The following is a 17,720-nucleotide window of genomic DNA, read 5'->3' as shown; positions in this document are numbered from 1 at the left end:
TATTTTTTGGTCAAATTGTGGTAAATTGTCATTTTCAAATGCCGCACAATTTTTTTGTTTCAGAGATCCCAATCCTGAGATTAACTGCCCGCCATCGTAACTACTTTTTTTTCGAGGCCTCGACTTTTGCGCCCTCTACAATATTAGTGTACGTGCATTTATGAAAAAAGATATATTTTTTGTACTCTCTAAGAGTTGGATATTAATATGTAAGAAGCTTTATGTTCATTTTTAATAAAGGTTCTGAGAAAAAAATTCTTGAAAAAAATGATTATTTTTTGCCTTCTAAAGTGTACTACTACCTTAAAGAAGCGTCGAAAAGATATAAAAAGCATCCAAAAAGTGTTAAAAGCCATGGAAATATTATAAATAAGTGTCCAAATAGCATCAAAAGTTTTAAATCATTTGCTATCGATGTTACGTTTTTTGAGATTTTTTCTATTTTTTGACTATACATTTTGAACGCTTCTTCAAGCAATTGACAAAGGGTTATCAGCTTTTTTGTTTGGTCACACGAGACCTAGAACCATATAGTTGCAACCCAATGGCTCACGGATGTAGATCAGTGGTGTAACGGTACCAAAGTTATTTGAAATTTCGATCCAGTTTACATTTGTAACACTTTCCTTACACACTATATGTCATAAACGTTGGGACCGCGTTTTGCGTGGAATTGGATCTGTGAGTTCTTTTCGTTCTCACAGTGATCGAGTCGATAAATTCTTATTTCCTCACATGATGTGTGTTTTGTCGATCGTACGGTTCTCAGGATTTTTAGCGGTGAATTGGATCATCCGATATTGTTTTGCTTATCTTCGGCTAAGTATCAAAAGGATTTAACGACTTTTTGAGACTGAGAGTCTGGAAAGTGTTTATGTTAGAGCTGAAATGTTGATATAATAAATTCCATAGTAGCGATAAAGTTTTCAAGCAGTTTTGAGTCGACAATCATTGATAGAGCTGACTTAAGCATTTTTGATGGGAAAAGTGGGCAGTACGAAGTATTGAGATCTGCTTGTTTATTTTTTTTTGTGATTGGTCGAGCTGTTTTGGTATGCGAGAGGGCTTAACCCAGAGCGTGATTTGCAATTTTTTATTGGCCAAAAGTTTGACTGATTGAGTGTCAAGTCGGTTAATTGGTAGTTTAATTGTTGGTAGGAAGATTGAATGATTTCTGGGGAGGGCGTTGAATTTTGGAGATTAGAGTTTGTGGAGATCGGTACAGTTAGTCCTGTTAGGTCCGTCTTCAAGTTCAGTTCTGTTATAGTAGTCATGAAGTGAAGTTCCAGTGAAGTTAAAATGTAGTTACAAGTTTTTCCGGCCGGTTGGTTAAACTCAGAGTTTGGCTCAGCCCGGCGACACATGGCGGACAGAGTACGTGAACTCTGGCAATTTTAGCTGTTGTTAGGCTATTGTTGATATTGTTTACCACTTTTGGTATCAGTTTTTTACATGCAGTCAGATCCAGGAATTATGCAGAAGGAGTGGAATTTTTTTTTACTAGTTCAACATAGTAGTTAAAGCCTAAATTTTGCTAGTATTTTTTGATTTCGTTAATGAACTAGATAACAAATTTTTTTTTAAATATTTTTGTTCGAGTAAGTGCTAATTTATTTTGACAATGCTGAATTTTTCTATAAAAGTTTTTTGATGAACTATAGAGTTTTTATGAACTATGGAGTTTTTTATGAACTATGGGTAACCTGATGTACTTTTGTTGTATCAATTTAGTGACTTTAATGAAGTGAAATCGCGTTTTGGACTTAACAACCACCAAGAAAAATCAGGACTGATAAACAAGGTATATTTTGTAAACTTTCTATTTTATTTTTTTGGTAATCACGATCTCTATTTGTAGACCGTAAGAGATCACAAATTTAAATTCATTTTTTTTTGTTTTAATAAATAATGTTTAATTTGCTAAATACAATCTTATTATTTCTCTTTTCCTTCTCTCTTGTATCGTAAGAACAATAAAGAATTGGCTGAGTATATATAGAGTAAGATAAGGTAAGTTACGTTATAAGTATTTTGTATATTGTGTATATTCTGTAAGACTATGTTTTTTTTGTTTTATTTTGATTTAGCTATCTATCTTTCCTTTATTCTTTCTATTTTTTGTATAATTTTTGGTTCCCTTGAGGTAACCAGTGGCGGCCAATATTTTATTTTTTAATTTGACATCCTTATTTTGATTTTTATAATTTTTTTATTTTTTTTTTCTAAGCTAATAACGAGTATACTAATAACACGCCTTAAAAATCCACCCCACATCTCTTCCGATTCTGAGCTACTAGGCCATGTCCTTCATTGTGTAACATCCCCTAATATGACATAACAACATCTTGTCAAAACTCTATTCCCTGTTCATGTTATAGTAGACACTTCAAAGCACTTCAGTTGGTCATGTGGCCAACCGAAAAAAGCGGCGAATAAGCGTAAAAAACGATAAACTTGTCGAACGGTATCCAAAGTGTTCAGACTCTGTCGCCAAAAACGTTTTAACCGTAGACAAATCGTAAAAGTGTGGAAAAAAAATCAAAATGCGGTGAAAAATCTCACATCGTACGATTTCGATATTTTCATAACAATATTTTATGTTTGTACGACGCTTTTTAGTCACTTTGCAACGTTCAGACTCTTTTTGACACTTGACAGCTGACAGGTTCTTATAACGCGTTCACACCATTGACATTTTAAGCGTAACAAGGCATACTCACCAAAAAAGCGTAACGCGGAAACAGCAGTCGATCGGTGGTCTATCTATCTCTTTTAATCAAGCGATCCCGCGCATGTGACGGACAAAGATGGCTAGACCACTCAATCCTATGTCGGCGTTACACCTCTTTGCATTGAGTGGCATATGACTAGCCCGGTCTATCCTTAACATGTCTGTGGTTCACACACTCTTTCGGTTAACAACGCCCGAATTATCCCAACAACATATTTGATAAAAAATAGGAAAGCAAATGGCATCATTAAAAAATTGGAATCTCTATATCAAAAATATTTTCCTAAACAATATACAAAAACAATACTTACCTAAAAGAGTAACTAATCGTACGGTTCTACTATCTTTATCACAGGTTAATGACTGCACAACAGATTTGATGTCAGTGTTCGGTAAAAGTTTCACTTTTATGAAATGCGTGTAAAAAGACTTGTATTCTTCCAGGCATTTAATAAAATGTTTGTTTTCCACTTTCGCTATTTTTGGCAAGGGTTCGACTGTTTCTATAACCGTCAACGGCCGTTTGTCAGGTACAGGTGTATTATTTTCCGAACTCATTGAATCATCTGCTTCGTTTTTGGACTCGTCAAGTCTAGAAGTCGACTTGGATTTCTTGTTTTTGCTCTTTTTGTCAATTCTGGGACTAGTTTTTTCTTTCTTTTTTAACATTTGATTGCTGTAGGACCTTTCTCTATTATTTTCCCCCACCGTTAGTTCATTTTTACTGAAATTGTTCAAGTTTTCGTTAATTTTGGAATCTGATTTACTTTTTTCTAATATTCTCGTTTCTCCATTTTCAGTGCTGTCTTCTAAATTTACAGAATTCTCCAAAGTTTTCTCTGACAAGTCGTTAAGTGTTATATCCAGAGACTGATTTTGAACACTTGTATTCTGCATGAGTGTATCTGGTTGAATTTTACTCAGGATCTTCGTGCACAATTGCAAACTCTCGGATATTTCGTGTTGGTTAAGATCAGCCACATTTGACTTCACAGTAGACACTAGTTTCCAAAATAAGTTCGGCAAGATGTTGTTTGTGTTTTCTGTATACGATTCTATAGGAATAATGTCCAATAAAAAGTCAGTCAAGATGCAGAGCTCTAGAATATGCGGAGGACCACTACCTATCTCACTCACTTGATTTCTATCTCTGTATTTGTAAGTTTTGATATTCCTAACCGCCTCCACAAACAATTTCTCTATGTAGGACCATATATAGTGCCTTTGTAGAGTGTTGAATAGTAGATTCGCGTTTTTTATTAGCTCTGGACAATTCTTAATGACAAACTGTTTGCTTAAAACATTTTCTTCATTTTTTAAACTCGTCAGATCTCCTGTAAACGACACACATCTTATAGCACTGTTTTTGTTTTTCTGTTGGTACCAGCACGATAAATAAAGCGTTCTAAAAACATCACATAAAATATTGTCTAAAATTACTGTTCCTATCTGCGGTTTGTCAAATAGAGAGATGAGCAACCTGTATGGTTTTATGTCAATAGGAGTTTCTGTGCTGCATTTTTTTAAGATTATTTTTAAAGCGTCGTTTAGCAGGTCGTATGCTAAAATGTGTTGTTCTGGCGCTGGTTCTTCTTCCAGTTCGTTTTCAGATTGGAGTGCTAGTAGGTTATTGATTTCAGATCCCAATAGCCAGGAATAAAGGCGCCTAAAACAGAAAATCACGATCAAGGAACTTGAATAATTTAAAATAAAAAAAAATGAATGATCCGTCACTGGAAGTGTGGCAAATATGAAATGTCCAAACTATTTTGTATAAAAAGGGGTGTAAAGCTAGTTCGCCTCCACGTGGTTCACCCTGGGTAACGCTAACTGAGCTAGCAGATATTGGCGTCAGAAAGTCTTCGGATCTCTGACAATAAGACACTTTCTACGAAATCTAAACGTCAACATGTTACCACAGAGTATGAACGGTCCTTTTCAGGTCAAGCAAACAAGAAATCTCTGACCTTTAGCCCGAATTTGTCATTTAAATATAGAAAGAATAAGCTATTAAAAATACCTCTCATTCCACGACCAGGATGAAATCTCAAAAGAGTCAATTGGATAAAATCTCCATAGAACTATATAAATGGTAAGATGGATACCCCCCTCCCTTAAGGGCACATGCGCAAAATGTCGCCTGTCAAAATGTTCAATGTGTTTTAAATGTATTCATTTTTTTTGAATCCTGAGAAAACTAATATATATTTTTGAAAACTTTAAACGCAGAATGAAAGATTACATTATTACTGAGGGCCGAAAGTCCCTGACAACTTCTATAATGTTTATTTTAATAAGTTCCAAGGGTGAAAATAAAAGAAAAAATTTAGTGTGCTCTTTAATTGCAAATATTTCATTCAAAAGAAACTTTTTATTTATTCTAAGGGACTTTCGCCCTCGGTAATAACATAATCTTTCATTCTGCGTTTAAATTTTTCAAAAATACTTATTAGTTTTCTCAGGATGCGAAAAAACACATTGAAAATTTTGACAGGATATACAGGATATACACAGGACAAACAAAAGATGTACCAAGCTTTTCTGGAAACCGGTGATTAAGAAGTGAAAGCCGAGCTAGTCCACTGCCTAGATGCAGCTAAACATGAAATGTGGATGGAAACTGTTAATAGCTTCTAAATATTGAGCAGAAAAGCTGGGACATTACTACGAAAACTGGAAAGCGCTGCCCCCACGCGAAGACAATACATAACTGTCAAACCAAATGCTGTTGCTCCACATATAGTAACAACAACCAGAGTTTTAAAAAAGTTCACGCGATTAACATCAAATGAGATCTTAAATCCCTTACAGCTAGAGCCACGAAAACAGAATACTTCCGGTCGTTCACGTACCAAGATATTTCAAATACTCTCAAGGATCATAAACCAGGAAATGCTCCTGGTTTCTAAAGTATCCTCTCAGCGTTTTTAATGAGCTGTGACAAGTATACAAAAGTCAATAGAATCAGCACGCGACTCTTCGAGATGATTCTTGTTGAACAAGCTACGTTTAGACCCCAAAAAAAGCTGTGGAGACCATGTCCTATTACTCACCACCCACATCGAGGCAGGATTTCAAAGGAAACTCAAAACCTCAGCTGTATTTATTGCCTTATCAGCAGCCTATGATACAGTTTCGAGAGAGAGAGAGAGAGAGAGAGAGAGAGAGAGAGAGAGAGAGAGAGAGAGAGAGAGAGAGAGGCATGATATACAAGTTTCTTTATACAATTCCATGCAAACTAATAGACAATATGCTTATGCTTACTGACAAGGAAACTAAAGAACGGGCTACCACAGGAATTAGTTCTTGCTCCAATCCTCTTTAACTTGTACATTTTAGATATGCCAGAAACAAAGTCAAAAGAATTTGGCTATGCGGACAACTCGATGCTTGCGATAGGGTGTCACTATCGAAAAATCACGAAATCTGAATACAAGGCTTGGACAAATTAGTAGAGTGTATTCAAAAATGGAGATTTCAGCCAAATGCAAAAAAACAGAAGTCCCTTGCTCTTACCTAAGTCAGAACTAAACATACAATTTGAAAACACCAGACGCACTCACAATAAAGTACCAAAATACCTGGGCGTGGCTCTTGATAGAAGTGTATCCTTTAAATAACACAAAAAAAACGGCAGCAAAAAAACAAGAAACAACATTATTCAAGAGCCTGAGAAGCATCTGCTTCTACTCTGTGCTCGTCTTAGTTGCGTCTTTTTTGTTCACCGCCAGAGAAAATAAAATAGATACCAAAGAATATAGACGTTAAGAGAGTATATATTCTTTGTAGATACTAAACTAGGGGCCGGTTGTTCGAACGCTAATCAAAAATGATCATTATCAAATATTTAATTACTGTCACCAACTGTCAATGTCAACTTTGTTTGGGTTGCTGAAAACATAATTATGGATTACAATTATGAAATTAGTTAATCAATTTTGTTAATAATTGTTATGTTAATTGATTAACTAATCTCATAATTATGTTCAATTATGTTTTCAGCAACCCAATCAAAGTTGACATTGACAGTTGGTGACAGTAATTAAATATTTGATAGTGATCATTGTTGATTATCGTTCGAACAACCGGCCCTTAAGCTATTAGAATGATTGCTGGCTTCTTTCAACACTTCTTTCTCTCTGTTAGATTATTTCAATTATTATAAAAAGATACTATTTTCTGTTACCTGTTTAATGACATATCTCTCCTAAGTATTGTCGTTAAAGCTGCTGTTACTAATCTGACCATGTCGGCGTAGAGTAATTGTTGGTTGTTCATAGGAAAGCAGACCATTAATAAGTCCAATGCCGATCTCTGTACCAAGACGCTCGAGTCTTGAACTGCCGCAGACAAGCCAGATACCTAAAATGATAAAAAAAATAATAATACACACCTATATTTTGTGAAATTATTGAACTAGACTTTGCTGTGCCATACAGAACCGACATGACAATAGATAGTTTTTAACATTCATTAATAATTTAATATAAATTCTGAGACTTACCATTAATCCTATGTCGTTTCCCATTAGAAAAAGCTGGTCTTCCATAGATAACTTCCGGCTGTAATGTGCTAAAACGTAACTAATGGCAGGTAATCGGACTGGACTGTTGTTTGCAACGCATTGCCAGATACACGTATAAAAATAAGGGGATTCCACGCCTTCGCATACATTTTCTAAAAGTAAATTCGTCCTGCAAAAATTTAAAATGCATTAACAAAGCTAATTCTTTAAAGTAGGTATACAATAATGGTAGGGGAGCCCAAGCGGGGATTTTTGCGGTTACTCAAGCGTGTCAGATTATCACATGGGGAGAAATCTTGTAAATGAACCCTGTTACCCCTGTTATAAAGTACCCTGTAAATGAACTTTACCATATATTGGCTCTTAATACAGGGGAGTTCGTTAAGGAACGTCCGAAAAAAATCTATCCTTAGAAAAACTCGAAATCGTCAGATTAAGATAATTTAAGTTAAATACATGCAAAATTGCAAAACAGTGTATATTTAAAAAATCTGACGATTTGAGCGTAAGGAAATGGGCGAATAACAAAGTTTTACAAAAATTAAGCGCATATTTCGCGAAATTACCGTCACATCGAAAAACCAAAAAATACATGTTCAATATTTTTCTAAAATCTATCGAATGATATCAAACACCACCCCCACATAGAGGAGTGGGGGATAAATTTTAAGTACGAACCCCGCGATATTTCACGAAATAAATACCAGATCAAAAAACTGCAAAATACATGTATTCAATATTTTTGGAAAATCTATCGAACGGCACCAATCACGACCTCCCACGGAGGTGGGGTTGGGGGTTACTTTAAAATCTTAAATAGGAGCTCCCAATTTTTATTGCAGATTTGGATTCTTTACGTAAAAATAAGTAACTTTTATTAGAGACATTTTTTCGAATTATTAATAGATGGCGCTATAATCGGAAAAAACAATTGTTGGAGATGGAAAATTAAATTAAAAAATGGAAAGTCCCCCACTTTATGGAAAACTTAACTTTTTTTGTTTTAGGACCTACTCTTCACAACCCAACAGGTCCCCAAAACGCTCGAGTAACTGCAAATTTAGCATACTTTCCTCCCCTACTATAAGTATGTTATGATTCACACTTAAAAAGTAAACTTGGTTGTTGCGTCAATGTTTTATTATAGTCCTTCAAAAACGTGAGCAGATGGGACGTGAATTATAAATTGTAAAATTTCCCTTTTTTGCCGATAATCTGAATGATTGACAGATATTAACAAATCGTATAACAGAAGTCAGCAACAGATACGGACTAGCTCTAAACATTCTTCTTCTTCAAGTCCGTCTCCTATCGGAGGTTGGAAATCATCACAGCTATTCTTATTTTACTGTTTATCGAAATATTATCGAAAGAGTTGAGCAATATACATATCTGGGCACTAATTTCAATAGCCAATGGGACCACTCGACAGAAATTAAACAGCGTAATAAAAGCGAAAGCAGCATACGGTAGAATGAGACCCATTTTCAACAGTCGAGACATATCATTAAAAACAAAATACCGTCTGTTGAAATGCTACATATTCACAGTTCTGCTCTACGGAATGGAAGCGTGGACACTAACTGTTGCATCTATGAATCGGCTCGAAGTTTTCGAAATGTGGTGTTATAGGCGCATCTTACGTATATCCTGGGTTGACCGAATTACTAATGTGAAAGTCCTGCGTAGATTGGGGAAAGAGTGTGAAATTCTCATAACCATCAAAACAAAAAAATTAGAATAATTAGGACATGTAATCAGAAATCAAGAACGTTACGGCCTTCTCCAACTGATTCTCCAAGGGAAGGTAAATGGTAAAAATGGACCGGGAAGAAGACGCATTTCCTGGCTTCAAAATTTACGAAAGTGGTATAACATGACTACCACTGAACTGTTCCGCGCTGCGGTAAACAAAGTCAAGATAGCCATGATGATCGCCAACATCCGGAACGGATAGGCACTTTAAGAAGAAGAAATTTCCCTAATCTTCTTTAGTCTCAGCACCCGTTATGGCTTGCAAATTTTAGAAGCCTCGGAGGTGTAACCAGAGAAGGTTCCCGTTGTTTTCAATCTGGTGGGATGTAGAGTAAATTTTTGTATGTAGGGTATTATTTTATGTGCTATTAGATTGAAAACTTAGTCTTTTGCTAGCAGTTTCCGCTAGGGCATCCCTGCCATTTCGTTCGTTGCAATCCGTAACTGCACGCCGAGGTTTGTCCTGGTTGGGTCAGAGCAGCATATGTGCCTCCTGATGAGAGACTAATAAGTTTCGAAACCGGTAGAGGTGCTTGCTGCATTCTCTGATTGAACTAGAATATGATGCGGCTGTAGTTTCGTGTTCCAACGAAATTGAAAATGGTTATTTATTTTTTATTTACATGTTTACTATGATTGGAGTACGAAGGGAACCATTATCTTTGGAACTTTACCGCGCTGAGCAGATGGGACGTGAATTATAAATTGTAAAATTCCCTCATCTTCTTTAGTCTTAGCATCCGTTATGGCTTGCAAATTTTAGAAACCTCGGAGGTATAACCAGAGAAGGTTCCCATTGTTTTCAATCTGGTGGGATGTAGAGTAATATTTTTGGTATTATTTTACCAAATTGAAACTTGTTGGAGGCAATATTGAGAGAGAGTGGAATACGAACGAAAGGTATGATCTTTGACAACAGAAACCAGGTTCTGGACTTTGCGGACGATGTGGTGCTAATGGCAAGAATGGAAAGGGAACTGCTGAGGATTTTCAAGCTCTTTGAAGTAAAGGCCAAGCAGTATGGAGTAAGAATTAATGAGCAAAAAACAAAGTATATGGAAATGGGACAGACCTCAGATGAAGGTACCCAACTGAAAACTACCACAAATAACGAGAATAAAAAGTATTGCTTCAAAAAGGTGACGGATTTTGAGTATCAGGAGTAACGGTAACAAGTAAATGGGAAGAAAGCCAAGAAATTGAAAAACGAATTTCGAGAGGAAGGAAGACAGTCGGAGCAGTGGCGTGCTGGCCATATAGATGAATCGGTGCAATCACCGAGAGGCCGCGGCCTCTTGAGGCCGGTCAAATAGGTTTTTCACACAAAATTTTAAATGTAAAAAAATATATTTTTTTATAGTCGAATGTTCAAAAAATTTCAAAAAATTTTAATTAAATAATTGAATTTTTTTCTAATTGTAAAATACATTTTAAGTAAATGAATAAGACTCTATATACACATAAATATATTGCTACAAATAATATTTATTTTCATACATACAAATACATTGTTGAGGGTGTTAAAGCCCAAGTAGTCCAGAAAGCCACTGCGCATCCGCTAGGAAAAATATTCTAATTCGGATTTTTTGCACAATCTTACTCAAAAAGGACTCCTTTTAACAAATTTGCATGTTGCCAGGACCAAAAGGTGGTCAAAAATTTTTTAAACGTTTTTTTTTGTTTTTTTTCCTAAAATTCTTTTTTTTGCATGGAAAAAAGTTTTTTTAGGTTTTCTGGATTATTCCAAACAGAAAAGGTCTTTAGTGACGTTTCTCTAAAAATGATAGTTTTTGACATATAAGCGATTCAAAATTGAAAAATTGCGAAATCGGCCATTTTTAACCCTCAAAAACTATGTAAAAAACTGAAAATTTGAATGTTGCCAAGGCAAGTAGATATTCTTTAAACATCGATTGATGAAATACCGAAGAGTTTTTTGCAATACAATATTCAAAACTCCTTTGCTTTTTAATTGGTAATTAAGCGTGCGCGACACTATTTTCCACCGACAGTGTGGTGCAAATGAAAGGAATAAATTCGTTATTTCATAAACCGGTGACTTTCAGGAAAAATCCCGAAACAAGTCTATTTTTATTTTTAAGTTATGATATTGTGGCATGTATCGTATACTAGTGACGTCATCCGTCTGGGCGTGATGACGTAATCGATGATTTTTTTAAATGAGAATAGGGGTCGTGTGGTAGCTCATTTCAAAGGTTCTTCAATTCTCTATTCAGTAATATAAACATTTACATAATTATTTATACAGGGTGACCAAACAATTTTTATTAACTTAAATTATTTGACAAAAAAAGACGTAGAAGGACACTCTGTATAAATAATTATATAAATGTTTATATTACTGAATAGAGAATTAAAGAACCTTTCAAATGAGCTAGCACACAACCCCTATTCTCATTTAAGAAAATCATCGATTACGTCATCACGCCCAGATGTATGACGTCACTAGTATACCGTATATGCCACAATAGCATAACTTAAAAATAAAAATCGACCTGTTTCGGGATTTTTCCTTAAAGTTGCCGGTTTACGAAATAACGAATTTATTCCTTTCATTTGCACCATACTGTCGGTGGAAAATAGTGTCGCGCACGCTTGATTAGCAATTAAAAAACAAAGGAATTTTGAAAATTGTATTGCAAAAAACTCTTCGGGATTTCATTATTCGATGTTTAAAAAATATATACCTACCTTGGCAACATTCAAATTTTCAGTTTTTCACATAGTTTTTGAGTGTTAAAAATGGCCGATTTCGCAATTTTTCAATTTTTGATCGCTTATATGTCAAAAACTATCATTTTTAGAGAAAAGTCACTAAATACCTTTTCTGTTTGGAATGATCCAAAAAACCTAAAAAACTTTTTTCCATGCAAAAAAAATAATTTTAGGAAAAAAACAAAAAAAAAACGTTTAAAAAATTTTTGACCACCTTTTGGTCCTGGCAACATGCAAATTTGTTAAAAGGAGTTCTTTTTGAGTAAGATTGTGCAAAAAATCAGAATTAGAATATTTTTCCTAGCGGATGCGCAGTGACTTTCTGGACTAAAGTGTTGTAAGTCATATTATTTGTGAAATGATGAAAGTCTTGCTTTATAACCTTAATAAATAGACCTCTCTTCATCAGTAAAATCAGGAAAAGTGGTGTAAGTATTTATTGTAATACAGTAAGTAATACAGTAAAAACTTGCATTACTTTTTCTTTGAAGAGGTCTATATATCAAGGTTATAAAGCAAGGCTTATCTCATTTCAAAAATATGACTTACAACTTAATACATACCTGAAAAATTCTCAAAATTTGATTTTACTTTTGTCTTAATTACATCAAATTCATATTATATGTAATTTTTCAGGAAATTATGGTTTCTGCCTTGCTGCATACAATATTGTAATACATGACATTTATTATTTGTAAGATTTGTTCTTAAGTAAAAAAATAGCAAATTAAAAAAATCATTGAATTCAAAGTTTTATGTTTGATTTAAAAATAATTTATATTTTTGTTCTTTTGATTTTATAAGTACCGAAAAAAACATCCTGATAATAGAAGATACAGTGAGGATGGGAGGCCGCTTTTCTATAAAATCACCGGGCCGCTTGAAAAAATCCAGCACGCCACTGAGTCGGAGCCCTACACAAACTACTAAAAGCCAAAAACATCTCCAGAGAGGAAAAATTAAGACTCTACCGAACAGTGATCCAGCCCACAGTTCTTTACGGGAGCGAAACATGGGTCATGAACAAAAATCAAGAAAATATGCTGAACATCTGGGAGCGGAGTGTCCTAAGGAAGATATTCGGGGGAGTAAAAACGATGAAGACGTTTGGAGGAGACGAACAAATGCAGAGATCAGAGAGCTGTACCGGAAACGAGAAATAAGCCAGATGGTCAGAACAAGGAGACTAAGTTGAAGGTGGGCAAAGGACTCGCTGCTGAGAGGGGAAGGAAAGAGTAGAAGGAAAGAGGAGAAGATGATGATCCAGGAAAAAGTGACTAGAAGCATGTAAGAAAGACCTGGAACCATTCGGGATATCAAATTGGAGAACTGCGGCCATAGATAGGAGAAAATGGAGGAAAACCGTCGAGAAATTCCAAGCCATGGGCCTTTAAGGCCTGTTGAGCTATATTATGTATCAGATTAGTCTTTTGCTAGCAGTTGCCGCTAGAGCATCCCTGCCGTTGTCCCCTGTTCGTTGCAATCCGTAACTGCACGTCGGGGTTTGTCCTGGTTGGGTCAGAGAGAGCAGCAAATGTGCCTCCTGATGAGAGACTAATAAGTTTCGTGTTGCAAACGAAATTAAAAATGGTTATTCATTTTTGATTTACGTGTTTATTCTGATTGGAGTACGAAGGGAACCATTCTCGTTGGAACTTTACCGTGCTGAGCAGATGGGACGTGAATTATAAATTGTAAAATTCCCTCATCTTCTTTAGTCTCAGCATCCGTTATGGCTTGCAAATGTTAGAAGCCTCGGAGGTGTAACCAGAGAAGGTTCCAATTGTTTTCAATCTGGTGGGATGTAGAGTAATATTTTTGGTATTATTTTATGTACTATTAGATTGAAAACTTAGTCATTATTTAACTCACCTATCAAAATGATCTGTCCCCGTATCAAGACCTAACAGAATTCCACTGAGAAATCCACTTAGTGCTGGCCGCAATCTATCTCCTAATGGTATAAAATGGGTCTCATAAATTGTTAATAATGTCGGTCTAATATTCATGGCTGCGTGTCCCATTAGTGGAAAAAGACCTGTAACAGAAACGAAACAATAAGAGTTTGTAGGAAAATAATGTGTATGATTTGTATTACGGTATTTGTCGTAGTAAAACTAATTTTAGTTTATTTATAGATATATAAATATAGCACTATTCTAAGAATACCTTAAGAAAATAATTATAAATAATAAATTAATGTAACCCAGCGAATATCTAGGCTACTCAAAGCGGACTGCTTAAGTCTACCATTTAAAGGGATGCGTTTTTGAGAAAGGGGTGAATTTTCGTACATATACATCTACAGATAAGTTGTTCAAAATTAAATTTCCTATTTTCCTCCTAAAAAATAATATTTTTTACTAAAATATATTAAAAAAACGAAGCAAATAAAAAACGAAAAAAGTAATTTTTTGTGCCATAACTTGTTTTCACGAGGACATCGCTTCACAAAAAAAAAACTTCTATACTTCCTCTTCAAAATGACGTTTGGTAGAAGTCTTTAGGATTCACTCGCACCGTTTTTGGACCATTTTCTCTATTTTTTCGAAAACATTATTCTATAACTTTTGTTTATAGGTATATTTTGTTGTTTTAGGTATATGCAATGGTATATTTAATAATAAAAAAAAAACAAATAAGTTACCTTTAAAATGGTCTACTACAAAAGATACGGTTCTTCTAATAGCCGTAAAAGTAGCAATCTTTGAAGAACCGTATCTTACTTAAAATTAGTCCTAGAACCTTGTACGGACACGCGCCAACTCGTAACATTTAATGACAAAAATTTTCAAATCGAAATGTACACCGGCCAATTCGTAAATTTTCTATTACCTGACCTGCCAACTCGAAACTTTCTTCAGGTGAATTCGAAACCATTGATTAAATCTAATACCTTGTTTCTTGGTTTGCTTAAAAACATTATATTTGTATTATATGTACCTATAAAAAATAGCAAAAATTGAAATATCTTAATAAAATAATTGAAACAATATTATAGTGTTTCATTAACACGTGTTATAAATATTATTTTCATCAAGTATAGAAGTATAGCTCTACACGTGCTTGGTTTTTATCAAGTAATTGTAAATTCAATATTTAGATGTTTAGCAATGATAAATTATTTAAATCCATCTGATAATTTAAAAGCAAACAGATTTTCCATAAATATGTTTATTTCAAGTCTAAAAGATTATACCTTTATTTAGTTACGAATTCACCGGTAGTTGATTGGTTACCGAAAAAATTACCTGAGAGCCAGAGTTACCAATTGGCCTGTATTAGGATGGAGGATTAAAATAGTTACGAATTCACTGGGACCCCCTTGTACAATAGAGCATTTTAAGGGTACCTAAAAGTCCCTAAAAATAGGGAAAATTTACTATTTTTGTTGGAAATAAGCCACAATTTTACTGTAAAATTAAGTTTGACGTTTCGATTGGCACTTCGGAAATCGTTCTCAAAATAAATAAAATGGCGCGAGTGGCGATATTTGAAAAGTTATATTTCAGATACTATGAATCCTTATGACTTCTACCAAAGGACTTCTACCAAATGTCACTTGGAAGATAAACGATAATTTTTTTTATTCTGTGGCGCAATGCCTATATCTATGACCCTGTAGAAAACGTTATGGGGTAAAAAAATCGCGTTTATTCATGCTTTATTTTGGCTTTTACTTTGGCTGGAAAAATGCGTTTATTATTTTTGGCTTTAGAAAGTTACATTTCGACAGAACATTTAAGTTTGAATACGAAAAGTGCATAGAATTCGAAATAAAAATAAAAAATTGAAAATGGACTCCGCCGTTTTTCATATTTGGGTTCATTGACATATAAAACAATAAAACCCCTTTAACGTTGTAGATCCTTCTAGCACTATTTTTTGGTCATAATCAATAGCCTATAAAGTATCTTACATAGTCTCTATCTATAATATCGGAATGGGACGTTTCGATGCCGCCGGTTCATCGCCGGCCGTTTCGATGCCGCCGGTTCATCGCCAGTCCATTTCATCGCCGTCATATTTCGCATTTTCTAGAATTCCTAATTAATACTAAAAATAACTAATAATTGTAACTGTCGAAAATTCGGAAATATATCAGATAGCGATTAGTTGACTGGCGATGAATCGGCCGGCATTGGCATCGAACTGGCGGCATCGAAACGGCGGCGATGAAACGTCCTAGACCCCTATAATATGAACGTATATAATATAGAAAGAAACGTATTTGTTTTTGTCTACGTTTCTGTTTTCTTGTCCTTATAGAGTGACATATACTTCAAGATATCAGACTTCATTACTTTCATATCTTATAATCGTATCAAAACAGCCAATAAAATATTCTGATGTGTAATTAATATCCATTAATATTCACAAATCGTCGAACAAAAATATGTAACTTCCTTTTGTAACATAATAAAAACCTAAAAACGAGTGTTGACTTCGTCCTAATAAAGCAGGCACATTGCATTATTTAAAATCCAACAAAGCACGTGCTGCAAAGTGTGTCAATTATATTCGTAACAGCTTCATAAGACCTTAAATACCCTAATTAAACCTATGAAATATTGATCTGAGTGAGTGCAGGGGGGTTAACGATATGGCTAAATTATTTATAAATTACGATATCCGACAAAAGTTATATACCTTTTTATAGAGAACTTTGACCTCTTTATTAATTATTTCTATAATTATAATGTACTATGTACTTGGGTTTTTATAGGGGACAGTGGACAGTATAATAATTAATAATACGCATCGAATTGAGGAGCAGCCAAACCATTTTCTTAAGTGTCGCACTAACGTAGTTTAACTACCACCCGAATTCCTTCTTCTTTCGATTTGGTGTTTCATTATGATACAGGAGTATTTTTTTTGTCCTTACATAAGTTGGCCTAAATAAAATCAATGGAAAAATTCCAATAGTTGGCTGTGTATACCATAGTTAAAAAAAAACTCATACAGAAGTAAAAACTTCAAGTTGTATACTGGTATAAAATCGTTTATTAAAAAACTTCATAAAATGTCGTGCAAAACGTTTTCGTTCTAATTCAGAACATCTTCAGTGCCTAGAATGAAGTATTTCCACGTTAGATTAAGGCAAAAAAGGTTGAAATTGTGACTGTTAATAAGAAAAAACATGTGGAGAATACTTACATTCTGCTAAGTAGTTGTAAGTAGCACACTAATTAAAGTGGTAACTTCATAATATATGGTTTACATGTTAAATTTTATGAAAATATGGTGACTACCAGTCAATGTTATAAGATTAAATTAAGTACATGCTTTAAGGGCAACATGCTTCCCTGCTCGAAAATGTTAGGTACTTGCCAGTTCAATGTACACATACCAACTGATAAAATAGGAAATGGACTTTCAATATGACAAAGAGTGACATGACAAGACAAGGTAAAGTCAATTTTTGGTTAAGAACTTCCAAAAAATGTAATGGTTGTTAATAACTGTTTGAAAATGTAATTAAAACTGTTTAAAAAATTAGAATCTATTGTAAAGTCTAAATTAGCAACTCTCTATTCCAGAAAAAACTTTTGGATTGTTGGATTTAAGGTTGGTATATTTCATGGTTAAAAGTGTGACGTCATCGATTGTAAAATGATAAGGTGAAAGTTTAATTTAGTTTAATAAAATAAGATATATAATACACAGTAAACAATTAATGACCTGATGTGGAGGGATTGGAAGGTAAATAAAGCAAAAAATTCTAATTTTAAACGTTTTAAAGATATGTACTGTTGGTTGCTTAACATGATGGGAAATGTTATGATGGCCTAAATACTTATTTGAGTTTTGTATACCCTATACCTACAACTTCCGTATCTTGGCCTATCGGATGTAACACTTCCATATTTGTCTGTTTGTTGTAACATTTAAAAACGCGTCAAGTTTCTGTACCAGGTGAAGTATACGTGGAATTGTTAAAGAACGCACCTAATAGTTTATTTGATTTGT

The 17,720-nt window shown here is 34.4% G+C and overlaps 1 protein-coding gene across 1 annotated transcript in view; it reads right to left on the bottom strand.

Annotated features, from left to right (window-relative positions):
- The window catches only part of LOC114327250 (protein dopey-1 homolog), a 192,677-nt gene that overhangs the window by 62,118 nt on the left and 112,839 nt on the right, over positions 1-17,720 (bottom strand). Inside the window, exons 3-6 of the mRNA XM_050655412.1 lie at positions 13,620-13,785; positions 7,236-7,425; positions 6,918-7,093; positions 3,043-4,397 (exon numbers count right to left, since the gene is read on the bottom strand). Coding sequence (XP_050511369.1) covers positions 3,043-4,397; positions 6,918-7,093; positions 7,236-7,425; positions 13,620-13,785 — 1,887 coding nt within the window. The remainder of the gene's footprint in view (positions 1-3,042; positions 4,398-6,917; positions 7,094-7,235; positions 7,426-13,619; positions 13,786-17,720) is intronic.

The sequence above is a fragment of the Diabrotica virgifera genome, chromosome 7 (assembly GCF_917563875.1).
Source record: "Diabrotica virgifera virgifera chromosome 7, PGI_DIABVI_V3a".
Taxonomy (NCBI): Eukaryota; Metazoa; Arthropoda; class Insecta; order Coleoptera; family Chrysomelidae; genus Diabrotica; species Diabrotica virgifera.
This window is presented reverse-complemented; position numbering and strand designations above follow the sequence as displayed.